This window comes from Eleutherodactylus coqui, chromosome 3 (genome assembly GCF_035609145.1).
Source record: "Eleutherodactylus coqui strain aEleCoq1 chromosome 3, aEleCoq1.hap1, whole genome shotgun sequence".
Taxonomy (NCBI): Eukaryota; Metazoa; Chordata; class Amphibia; order Anura; family Eleutherodactylidae; genus Eleutherodactylus; species Eleutherodactylus coqui.
In genome coordinates, this window is record NC_089839.1 from 195,553,461 (window position 1) to 195,567,580 (window position 14,120).

A 14,120-nucleotide genomic window follows, 5' to 3' on the forward strand; every position below is an offset into this window, starting at 1 on the left:
GCCTGCTGCACTGATGGTGGACTAGAGGACCAGCTGATCGACGGGGATCCCGAGTGAGGGACTTTCACTGATCACCTATTGATGACCTATTCTGAGGATAGAAAAAAGAGAGTTTACCAGCAGCAAAGGCAGTGAATTAACCCCACAGGGTGAGGCGAAATTGCCACAAAAATAGATTAGGTAAAACGTATCCGCATTGGTAAAGAATCATGGCAGCATACGATGTGCAAAAATATCAAATCTTTATTTCTCCATTGTTCCAAAAAAGAAACATGCGACGTTTCGACCAAATGTTGGTCTTTATCAAACTATTCTGAGGATAGGTCATGAATAGTAAAACCCAGAGTACCCCTTTAATTGATGGGTGTCTAAACTTCCAGGCCCCCCACCTATTAGTTAGAGTGCAGAATGACCATAAAGAACATCTCTTGCTGTGGAGGACCCTGCATGTCTGTGTATTATGCAGATTGCCTATTGAATTCTATGGAAACTGTGTAATACTTAATTTCCCCTGTGGGGGTGCTGCAGGGAAAATGAACACTTGTTAGCAGGTTTCACCTCAGATTACAGCTGATCACAGGGAATGCAGTCATTGGAACCCTGCGATCACCTCACCATTGAGGTACCCTTCTAGCAATAAGAGGTTGTCAAAAGTGGACAGTCCCTTTAAAAAAAGTTTAGAAGTTGAGAAAGTAAGTAATACAATATGTCAGATCAGCTGGGGTATTGTGCCCCTCTCTGCCTGGCCACTCTCTCCGTCACACAGAGTAGTCCTGTACCTAATTATATGTGAAGCTCCGCTCTTCTCTTACAGTCTGTTTCTCACATCTAAATGAAAAATTCAGGACGTTTGTGACATTTTCTAAGCTTTCCCACTGTCAAGTCAACAGACAGAAGCAAATTTGCAAGTCAAGGTACATCATTACACACAACGCCATTCAACACAACTGTGATGAGTCAGTGGGGGCTGCACATTCCCGGTGAATGAATCGTGCGTGCCAGAATCAAAAGAAGTCTATTTTTATATTCGCATAATGGAATTGTCCTGGAAGCATGAAAAATGGAGAATCTTTCATCCTCCACAAGTAGGATTGTGCTGCACACACTACTGCCTTGATCCCTGCTGCATATATTCTAACTTAACTGGAACACTGGTGTAAGAAAAGCGATTGTGACATTACAGCAGCTGGAGCTGCAAAGTTCAGGCTGTACAGCAAACTTTAGAATGGATTCACATGTGGTGTAAAAATACGGCACAAAACCCGCAGTGCTAACTCTGCAAGCTGAATTACTATAGCGGATTTTGGTGCGGATGATGTGAATTTACATCATTTAACCCTTTCCAATCCACTGTCTGACTTCTGAAGACATTATGATTTAAGGCTGTACAGCTCTGATGTTGGAAGACGTCCGTCGGGGTTCTCTTACTGTATATTGCCAGCCTCTCTGCTGTCGGAGCTTATCCAACGTGTCACCTCATGCAGAACTGGCTTTAGCCAGCATATAGCGCCATTGTATAATAGCAGAAAAAGAGTAAGCCCCCTAGGAAAACCAGAATACAAATTGGATTGGAAAGGGTTAAAGTATACCAGCACTTTCAGATGACTTTTTTAGAATAAGCTGCCATGTGTGTTCATGAGATAACATTATTTATGGCCATTATATGATGTGTACTCTGCATTTATAATCCGTTTTCCCTCTACAGGCTCCATCCATAATTGTCAGTCTTTGCTAAGCTGGTGGGTGTAGACTAGCTGCTATGATGTTTCCATACACCGCACACATAGGAGAGCAGGATGTTTTCGTCTCTGTTTCTGAGCTGGTACATGTGTAGATTGTTATGATTGCTATACACAGCTTATGGATAAAACAGCAGATAATGCTCTCTAAAATCTCTGTAGCACAGAGAGAAATGACATCATCATAGAGGCCATTATACAGCAGGACTGAGCAGTGTAGATGTGATTTCAGTGGTTGTATAAGAGTAAACCACTATTAGCTGCAGCAACATCTGTGTGACTGTCTCTGCTTCTGCCTCCCCTAGCTGTTTCCTCCCTCCTCTTCATAGGTAACTATGAGTAGCATGAGTCATATACAATCTCCACTTCTTGTTCTCCATCTTGATATTTCTATGGACTTCATATGGCAACAAGCAATGAACAGAAAAATAGAAGGAAGGTAGACCCTAATGACTAGCACTTTAGAGGGATTTGCGCTTTTGCAAGTTATCACATAAGCACAAATTAGTTCAAAGTGTAATGACCTTTTAAGTTTATGATGAAATACGGCATCCAAAATCCATAACACTGAGGGTGAAGACCCACTTGTGTTTTCTTAATGCTGCGATATCGCTGCGTTTTCTTAACGCGATTGTCATTTAAAAAAGTAGCGATATTGCGTGAAAAAAAGCGCAAGAAAAACGCAAGTGTGCAGCAGCCCTTATCGAAACGTTTGTTGAAACTATTTCTGCATGAAAATTTAAACCATGTATTGCTCCATCAGAGAAGTGTGCTTTGCACCTTTCCTAGAGCCCTGAATAGGGGCGAAACTATAGAGGATGCAGGGGATGCAGTTGCACCCGGGCCCAGGAGCCTTAGGGGGCCCATAAGGCCTCTCTTCTCCATATAGGGAACCCAGTACTATAAGTAAAGCATTATAGTTGGGGGCCCTGTTACAAGTTTTGCATCGGGGCCCGGGAGCTTCAAGTTACGCCTCTGGCCCTGAACATCAGTAAGTAGGACCTGCGGGTGGATTGGTTCACTAGTCTAGATACCTACGTAGATGCCTACACACAAGTACAGTCATCAAACCAAGATGGCCTCATTGCTAAAGTCTATTAAGCCTTGCCTGTCAGGGTTTAATAGGAAAACACTAAGGGTGCGTTCACATGTAGCAGAGATGGTGAGGATTTTCAAGCAACAAAACTGAATTAAAATTCGCTTGCGGATACTGATGCAGTTATTGCCATGGAATCCGCAACAGATTTCACCATTCAGCAATTGAATGGCTGAAGTCCGCTGCAGATCTGCGGCAAATTCTGCAGCAAATCTGCACCAATAGTCACGATTTTGAAAACATTTTTGTTCCAGATTTTCCGCTGTGGAAATCCGCACCAGTTCCACTATGTTTGACCGTACCCTAAAGCCAGATTAACATGGATATATTTGCAATACGCAAAGAAAAGAACCTATTGATTTCATTGGGTTTGTTCACATGCGCATATTTTTCCTTAGACTGATTAGCCATTTAAATTGCCATGTCTTTGTTTACCACACGCATATGAACATGTATTGCAGCAGAAAAAGTACAGTAAAATATACCGATGCGCATGCAAAAAAGCATAGTTCATTCCGCAAAAACGCTATGCTAACACGCATGCCAATAGACATACTCTTGTGAATCTGGTCTAAAAATACAATATACTGCAATCCTGAAGTAGTGCTGTACAGTACACAAACAATCAAACTATTACACAATCCTCTATGGGAACTAATGAAAACTGAAAAAACTGAAAAGGTTAACCCTTTGCAATCCAATTTTGGATTCAGGGTTTCCTAGGGGGCTTTCTCTTTCTGCCATTATATAATGGTGCCATCTGCTGGCTAGAGCCAGTACTGCGGTATGAGGCATGCTGGAGAGGCCCTCGACAACAAAGCGAACAGTAATCTACAGTAAGAATAACCTGACGGACGTCTTCCGACATCAGAGCTGCACAGCCTTCAACCGGAATGTCTTCACATTAGATTGTAGATTGGAAAGGGTTAATAAAATGTTTTAAAACATTTTTAAAAAATTCCTTAAGAATTCTACATTTTTTCCCATTTCACCATACTTAAAATGTTCAAAAGTTTTTCAGCACATTATATGTTACATTAAATGGCACCATTAGAAAATAAGACTTGTACTGCGAAAAACAAGACCTCGTAGGGCCATGTGGACGGAAAAATAACGAAGTTATAGCTTTTGGAAGCCGGGGAGGAAAAAATGAAAACAGAAAATGCTTGGGAGTGAAGTGGTTATAGGCAAGCAGTGACGGACCACTCGCCCGTGCCCTTAGTTGTGGGTGAAGTGGTCTCCTACATTGGTGGGTGAGGACTATTAATGGGATGCCATCTAAAGCCTCATTACATCCCCCAACTTCTTCACTAGCGGGCTGGTCTTGTACTTCAGACTGATCATAGACTTAAATGAATGCCTGAACAAATAGTAGGATTAGGGGCCTCGAGACGGATCTTCACGCTGCGCTAATGAATTACTGGACGAGGAAGATTTCACAGTAAATTTGCCAGAAATGTTTCCAGCGCATTTCCACTGAAATTAATTAGCCAGGAAAGAGGAAACGGGGTCAGGCGCATCGTCTACTGCTGGAAATACCTGATTAAACGCACTTACACATCCAAATATAGCCGCGGATGAAGGAGGACTATTTACATACCGTACTGTATAGTGCAGCAGGAGATGTGATTACTGAGTGCAGCCCATAGAATGTCATATGTCAGAGGACTGCTCACAGACAGGAGCGTCGTAGGCCATCTGACAACACAAACTATACATAGAACCCATGCAGAATGTATCAGGCCGAAGAATAAAAAGAGAAAGCTGAGATAATAGCTCAGTGCCTGGACTTATGATTTCAGAGCGCCCAGATAATATCTCTGGCCTGAGGAGTAAATTGGAGCTCCTGGACTCAAATCTATCACATTGCCTCCTACAAACAAATAGATGGATCTTTTGGGCTCCCATGGGTGTGACCAGTGCTGGCCTTAGGTCTAATGGGTCTCTGTATAAAATTTTATTTGGCGCCCTTCTTCTTAAGAAACAATATAATAGATATTGCACTTACAGATAGTCTGTATTCTGCTTGTGCGGAAAGCAGAAAGATAGCAGCAGCATAATCACATCAGAACAGTTCAGTGAATACATAATATACCAAAGCCAAGCTCATGCCATTAATACAGCACCAGAACCAAAGTCATAACATAAATACAGCACCAGAGCCAAAGTTATAACATAAATACAGCACCAGAACCAAACTCATAACATAAATACAGCACTAGCACCAAAGTCAATACATAAATGCAGCACCAGAACCAAACCCATAACATAAATACAGCACTAGCACCAAGGTCAATACATAAATACAGCACCAGAGCCAAACTTATCATATAAATGCAGCACTAGCACCAAGATAAATACATAAATACAGCACCAGAACCAAACGCATAACATAAATGCAGCACCAGAACCAAACGCATAACATAAATGCAGCACCAGAACCAAACTCATAATATAAATACAGCACTAGCACCAAGATCAATACATAAATACAGCACCAGAACCAAACTCATTACATAAATGCAGCACCAGAACCAAACTTATAATATAAATACAGCACTAGCACCAAGGCCAATACATAAATGCAGAACCAGAACCAAGCTCATGCCATAGATACAGCACCAGAACCAAACTCATAACATAAATACAGCACTAGCACCAAGGTCAATACATAAATACAGCACCAGAGCCAAACTTATAATATAAATGCAGCACTAGCACCAAAGTCAATACATAAATATAGCACCAGAGCCAAACATAATATAAATGCAGCACTAGCACCAAGATCAATACATAAATACAGCACCAGAACCAAACGCATAACATAAATGCAGCACCAGAACCAAACTCATAATATAAATGCAGCACTAGCACCAAGATCAATACATAAATACAGCACCAGAACCAAACGCATAACATAAATGCAGCACCAGAACCAAACTCATAATATAAATGCAGCACTAGCACCAAAGTCAATACATAAATATAGCACCAGAGCCAAACTCCTAACATACATGCAGCACTACAACCAAACTCATAATATAAATACAGCACTAGCACCAAGGTCAATACATAAATGTGCATCACCAGGACCAAACTTATAATAAAAATGCAGAACTAGCAGCAAGGTCAATACATAAATAAAGCACCAGAGCCAAGCTCATACCATAAATGCAGCACTAGAACCAAATTAATAACATAAATACAGCACCAGAACCAAACGCATAATATAAATACAGCACTAGCACCAAGGTCGATACATAAATACAACTCCAGAACCTAGCTCAGTCCATAAATACATTACCAGAACCAAGCTTTGTACATAAATACAACACAAACCAAACTTAGTACATAGATAGAATACCAGAACCAAGCTGAGAACATACATACAGTAGCAAAACTAAGCAATTGTGTTGCGGGGGTGCCGAAGGACTGATAGTGGCACCTCGGAATATGAAAAAGCAGGACACAGAGCCAGGAGGAGGATGATTCATGTAGCTCCACAAGACAGTGCCTCAGGGAGGAAGATAACCTAAGATGGGTGATTGTCTCCAGCTTACATCTGCCTTGCAACCATCTTACAAGCTTGGTGGCCGTCCCCGTGTGACTGCTTGGGTTGCATGTAGCTAAGGCTGCCCATGGGTGCGACTACAACCTATCACTCAGATAATATCTCTGAGCAGAGGCATAACTTGAAGCTTTGGGCCTCCAGTGAAAGCTCTATATAATAAGGTCTCCTGACTATCAGGTGCAGTTTATACCACTGTCTTCTATAAGGGGTGTTTTCAGCGACTGTAACATACCTCTGAGAATTGTGATATCTCAGACCAAGGCAAGGGGTACATGGGGTAGGTGTACGGACTTTATACCATAGACGCAGCACATGTAGTTAGGGGCTCTACAGAGAGGTGCAGCCTGACTCATCCTAGTTCTCATGAGTCCTGCGGGGCTGCAAAAAAGGAGGAAGCATCAATCATAGGATCATGGTACATTTTTTTTCCTGGGGCAAAGACCACCTGTCATGCCCTGGATGGGAAATACCAGTCGGGAACAGAGGGTGGGCTCTATTTTGATCTCTAGTCTCTTGATGCACCCAGGTAGTTGGCAATACCGTAGTAGGACACAATGTTAGCTGACTTCTTATGGTAGATGGGGGGCCTATTGCAGATTTGGTAATGAGGCCCAAGACATTGAAATTACACCTCTTGAAGGAGTATCAAACCACTTTTGTGCAAGAACATGCTGGTTGGTTAAATACATATCACTTCCTAATTTGGTTTAGCCTAGTGACTGATGTCCTAGCCTCTGGTGGCAACTATATCTAGGACACATTGAGTTGCACCCACCAATTCATTGCTAATGCATCCCAATGGCTCAGCGCTGTATTGAGGTTTGGGATCCTAGATGTTCTTCCTCTACTTGTATTAGCTTCCTATGAAAGATCCTGGTGTATAGCCCAATTAGATTATAAGCTCCAGTGAGGACATGGAATAATATGGGTGCCTGCTGTATATAGAGCTGTGTTATATGGGTATAATGGGTGGGAAGTAAATAAAATATAGGATGCAGTAATGCGAGGCTGACATATCCCAACAGATCTATCCTTAAAGGGGCCTTTTTTTCTTCACAATTAGCGCTACCCTTGTCCATAGGTTGTGTCTGATATTGCAGGCCATACCCTTTCAAGTGAATGATGCTGAGCTGCAATACCAGATGCAACCCCTACATGAGGGTGGTCGATTCCAATGTAACATTTTTCACATGTAATTTATAGTATTGCCTTCTATAAGGGGCAGATGAATGTTTTGGTCTCCTGTGGGTGCAACCAGGGCCAGCCTTAGGTTTCATGGCACACTGTGCTTAATTATAAAAATAGACAGTGTGCCTGTATTGTACTTGGCAGAAGGAAGCAAAGTAGCAGCATAATCACACCAGAACCAAGCTCAGTGAATAAATATGGTTCCAGAACCAAGCTCAGAACAAAAAAACAGAACCACAACCAAGCTCATACATGAACAGAGCACCACAACCAAGCTCAGTACAAGACTAGAATCAAGCTCATAAGATAAATACAGCACCACAACCAAGTTTATACATGAACACGGCACCAGAACCAAGCTCAGTACAAGACCAGAACCAAGTTCATAACATAAATACAGCACCAGAACCAAGCTCAGTATATAAATGCAGCACCAGGACCAATAACCAATACATAAATACAGCACTAGAACCAAACTCAGAACGAAAAACGCACGTGATCCAAACTCAGTACATAGATTTAAGACTAAAATAAAGCTCATAACATAAATACAGCACCACAACCAAGCTCATACATGAACATAGCACCAGAACCAAGCTCATAACAAATACAGCACCAGAACCAAGCTCATAACATAAATGCAGCACAAATCAACCTTAGTATACAGATACACCTTCATAATTAGGCTAAAAAAATAAATACAGCCCCAGAACTAAGCTAAGTATAATAATACAGCAAAAATTATAGTTGCCCCCTCTTTTACAATCTTGGGCAATCGTTTCAATTTTTAACGAAACAGGAAATAATTCATTAAAAATGAGAAGAAATGATCAGTGTGTGCCTGGCAGAGCGGGAGCAGCGCTCACAGGCAGAGCCGTGACGTTAGTGATTCACAACAGTTCTTGACTCATATAGAAGCCAAGGAATTTGCAAATTGCCCCCTTAGAAGAAATGTTGGGTGTCTAATTGTTTCTCAGTGAACTGGGAAGGAGAAATCTCAGCAAGATCTCAGTAATTTAAAGATATCTCATTATTCCATTTAATTAAGCCGCTCTGTCAGCTCGATAAACATGAGGATCCCACACCGGGGGGAAGGATTGTAGTCAGCCCATAATAGATTAGAGAGGCTGTTCTTGTTGCTGGGATCACCCGGATGACTCTCGCAGGATACTTGGGAAGGACGAGTAATGTGGCGGTTTTGCCGGAGGACACTTGTGTGCTGGAGATGGAGAAGGGTTCTTATTTAATTAATAATTTATTTTAAATGGCCGAGAAATGTATGAAAAACACACATATAAGTAATGCAAAGAGCAAATACGCCACAAGCAACAGGGGAGAGGATGACGAATAATGTAAACCAGTCGTATAAATATTTAATAGATGTAATGCAGCATAATCACCCACATTACTAAACCTCCATATAGTACAGGGTGGGCCACGGAAAAGTAGATCGGCACCACACTCCGTCTTTATTGTCCAAAGCAACCAATCACAGCGCAGCTTTCATTCCTTATACTTTTGAGGTAAAATAAAAGCTGTGCTGTGATTGGTTGCTACGGGGAACATAGACAGATTTTCGTTTAGACAACTTTTACAAAGGCTTGTTCACACGGGCGTAAGCACATTTCAGTTGTGTAAATAAATACGCCGCGTGATTGTGTGACTTGAAATCGCTTAGGGCTCCTTCACACACATATATGCGCAACAACACACACCAACGCCTCAGCGTAGCGTATTTTCGCAGTGATTGAGGCTTGTTTGCTGTGTGGCTGTGTACTTTACTGTACGTATTTGTGCAGGCACAGCATGGTCACATGACTTAAATGCCTATAAAGCCTAACGAGGTTCTGGTGTGCGCTTTCCCCAGAAGGTTTGCACAGCATATTGTGCATCCCGTTGCGTATTGTACACGTATTTGCGCACCTCCCATACACTTTCTTGGGGTATTTCATCCCAAATACGCAGGAAAATGGAGCAGGTCCTTTTTTTTCCTTTTTATGTGGACAAAAGTCATTTATGCGAGCGAACCGACTGACATCAATGGCTTCTATTCTCGGAGTACGGCACACGTGTATTTTGAGTGCTCAAAAACATGTGCAAAAATGTCCGTTTGAGGTCATCCTTAGGCCGGTTTCACATGGCTGAGAAAATCGTGCGAGATTTGTGCGTTGCAAGACGCACAAATATGAACCATGCTCAATTTTTTCATGCATCACAGCGCAATTTAATGCTATGCGGGAAAAAATCGTGGTATGTTATATCTTGCTGCATGCTCTCACATCGCAGCGCCAACCCCATCAAAAACAATGGGTGAAACTCTGTGATACTCTACCGCGGCTGTGAAAGCCACGCTGGAGGATCCCTGCATCCACTAAGTGATGCGCCGCTGTTCTGCCATGAAAATGCCCGAAAAATGAATGAGGCCTTTTTTCTATAGGCCCATTTAGACACAACGATTATCGCTCAAAAGCCATCTTTTGATTGATAATTGGTGCGTGTAAATGTGCCCATCGTTCAGTTTTCTGCCAAACGATGGTTCAGCTTGAAATCCCTCGTTCAGCAGAACAGCTAATAAGCAGGACAGCAGGCAGTGCTCTGCTCGGGGACCGCTGATAACAGCTGATTGCATTGTCTCAGCTGTCAGTCCCGCAGTCAGATCAAAGGAATTTATTCCGAGAACAGCGAGCGGTCCTCTGAACAAATTAGGCTTCTGGCAGCTCAAGAGCTACTAATTGGTACTAATAGGCATTAGTACCAATTAGTAGATTATGCAAAATGATCGCTCAAAAGCCATCTTTTGAGGGATCATCTTTGTGTCTAAATGCACCTTATGTCTTGCGCATTTACACACACCCATTAATTTCAATGGGCTCTTGTGGTGTGCAAATGCACACGAAAATAGGTTTCGCTGTGTATTTTTCATGCAATCGCACATCGCAGGAAAAAATACGCTCATGTGAATGAATCCATTGAAATCAGTGCGCTCTATTCACTGCTTAGTACGCGTGCAAAATTTGCGCATGTAATACGCTGCACAAATATGCTCGTGTGAATGAGTCCTAAAAGTGTGGTGCCGGGTTGCTTTTATGCAGCCTGCCCTGTACAACACCCACTACCAGAATGCCATGTATACAACACTACTGACAATATAGCTTCATATACTGCTAAATCACCATTATAGCGCCATAGAGGCTAATATAACACGGCTAAAATACTGACATATAGACTTATATACTACCACATACCGACTATATCACCAGCATACCTATATAGATCCCTATATCTCGCAACTAGTGTATCTGCATAGACTTACTTACCACCACATGTACAATATACTGCCATACTCATAAACACTACAAAGCCAACATAGAAATACTGTATCAGATGCAGCAAATATACAATGTATGGCCCCTTTCTTTACAGCTCTCGACTCTCTAACAATTGGCGCTTCCCTGTTTGAAAATTCTCCCCGTGACCCCGGAGTGCAGCATAAAATCACGTGACAAGTTTTCCGTGGATCAGTTTTTTAGTGTGAATCCACATTACATGGGATAATCTAGTGATCTGAGTGACTTCTAACGAGGCCTGGTCATCGGTGCTAGACTAACCGGGGCCGGGATGTCACTGCCAACCGTGTGGGTTTTTCTATTGGAGCGGTGTGGAGAGTATACAGAGAATGGCGTGATCAAGGGAAAGCATCCAACGAAAGGGGTCAGAGGAGGATGTCAGGAATCATTTTGAAGAACAGGCACTGCACAGTCAAGAGCAACCAAATACAACACAGGGGCTCCAGTTAAAGTGTCTGAATGCACAACTCATTGTTCCTTAGCACGGATGGGCTATAACCGCAGATGACCAGTTCTAGCGCCATTGTGTCTAACAGAAAGATGAGAGATCAAGGGGCAAAAGAGCGCAAAAATTGATTCGCTAAGCAGTGGAAAAACATCACCTGGTCAGATGACTCCAGATGTTTGTTTCACCGTGCTGATGGGAGGTCAGAATTTGGCACTAGCAGCATGAATTGATGACCCCTTCCTGCCAAAGCCAAAGGAGGTCTAAAGCGCTACTACATGGATGTCTAATGAAGTGACCTTTCAGTGTACTTCCATGTCACCATCATCTGACAGTACCATCATAGTCAGTGTAAACCTATACAACCTCACACAAGAGATCTAATTGGCTTATGGGAGAGTGCTGTGGGCATGCTCTGTGATAAGTGCCGAGGTTGCTGTGCAGGGAGAGGGAGGAGAGAGGAGGAGCTGAGTTGTCCCCATTACTTGTTAGTGGTGTTAAAAAGTCCGAAATTGACTCCAACTACCTGAAGAGAGTGTAGCTAGCGTGATCTATGACCTGTACACACTACACGTCGAAAAATATTAGCCTGTTGTAAGGGCTTAGTGACTCATGCGATAACTGGAAAATTGTCAACTATTACATATTATTAACTCCATAAAAGGTGGATTCATGAAATCTCACTATACATGTTGTTTATCTTTAGGTTCAACGTGGACTCCCGAAGCTGCAATATATCAAAACACGTGAGTATTCAGTCATTACTGCTAATTAGGTTTTTTGCTTAGTCGTCCATCATTTCATAATGTGCAGCTGTCACCCTCCACCCTGGCATGCTGAACATGAGCCACATATACAGCTAAATACTGCTGCATGCATATGTAATGATGTACAGATGTAGAGTGGACTGATTTACACAGATATACTGATGTGTGCGCAGACTTTATTCTGACCGGTAATCTCTCTTATCACCATTTCTTTCTTTGCATCACTTAAATTGGAACTACAGAAGGTACATTTCTCTTTTATTACATCTTCTGACTAGTACTGAATTTATAAGAATAACGGGGTATATGTATTAACTACCTGGTGCCTGAATCCTTGTGCTGGCAAGTCCAAAACGATGATTTCATTAAATATCCATCTATCTATCTATCTATCTATCTATCTATCTATCTATCTATCTATCTATCTATCTCATATCTATCTATCTCATATCTATCTATCTACCTCATATCTATCTATCTCATATCTATCTATCTATCTCATATCTATCTATCTATCTCATATCTATCTATCTATCTATCTATCTCATATCTATCTCTCTCTTTCTCTCTCTCTCATATATCTATCTGTATCTATCACATGTCTATCTCTCTATCCCATGTCTATCTCCTATCTATCTATCTATCTATCTATCTATCTATCTATCTATCTATCTATCTATCTATCTCATATTTATCTATCTAGCTATCTATCTATGGCCTCTTTCACACGGGGGTTGCGATTATCGGCCACCCACATCGCGGTTGAAAATCGCATGAACGGGAGAAAGCCGTGACCAAGTCTCAGCTAAATCTCACATTTTCTCACCCCTGGCAAGCGGATGGGAAGGGACTTTAGCAGTGCTTGCCATGCTAAATTCCCTCCCTTTCCAGCCTATGGGAGCTGCCGGCAAGGGGAGAGACTTTAGTAACGTGAGCTGCAGCTCAACTTCCTACCCCTTTCCTTTTATGACGGCTCCCATAGGAGTCTATGTGAATGGCCAGCGTATTCCAGCAAAAGCTAGGACAAGCAGAATTTACGCATGGTGTGAAAGAGGCTTATCTCATATCTATCTATCTATGTCATATCTATCTATCTATCTAAAATTTATGTATCTCATATCTATCTATCTATCTATCTATCTCATATCTATCTATCTATCTATCTCATATCTATCTATCTAAAATCTATCTATCTATCTATCTCCTATCTAAAATCTATCTATCTATCTCCTGTCTATCTATCTATCTATCTATCTCATATCTATCTATCTACCTATCTACCTATCTATCTCATATCTATCTATCTTACATCTATCTATCTATCTCATATCTATCTATCTATCTATCATAATGATAAATTAGAGGAAACCTATTTGAATACCATATACAATACAGAAATAATCACACTGCCCAGTAACACTATATCACAATATATCATATAATTGTATTGTCTTCTTTTGCTTTCTCCAAACATATAACTGTTACCGCTGGAAAGTAGACTCATGTATTATATGAGCAAACTTGTTCCGGAAACACCTTCAAGGCTTTCAAGGACATTTCTTGTTTTCTGCTGGGAATAGCGGGTGGGGGTGTTTGGCATAGAAAACCGAAGATGCAATACACGTTGTGTGGAGAGAGGGCTATTCCATAATGATTGCTGGCTATATATAGCTGTGCACAGGGAATGTAACAAGTCCAGATCCTGCTTCAGCTGTAATAAGGGATGATTAGCTGGAGAATACACTAACTGAAATGAATAGTGCTCACCGTCCCAGCTAATAAACCACGATGAATCAATAAGTTGTGGGGAGATAATAGGGGGCTAATTAATGGACACTTTATCGGCGTAAGATGGGAGTCATTTCAAAATATGCAACAACACTTTATACACAAAACTCATTAGGCTTCAGAGCACAACTCACAATTGCCTTGCCCCCCACCAAGCGTTATAACACGTCAGGCTCAGA

The 14,120-nt window shown here is 41.7% G+C and overlaps 1 protein-coding gene across 1 annotated transcript in view; it reads left to right on the forward strand.

Moving 5' to 3' along the window:
• The window catches only part of CPNE9 (copine family member 9), a 271,252-nt gene that overhangs the window by 104,039 nt on the left and 153,093 nt on the right, over positions 1-14,120 (forward strand). Inside the window, exon 5 of the mRNA XM_066596738.1 lies at positions 12,093-12,132. Within this exon, the coding sequence (XP_066452835.1) occupies positions 12,093-12,132 (40 nt within the window). The remainder of the gene's footprint in view (positions 1-12,092; positions 12,133-14,120) is intronic.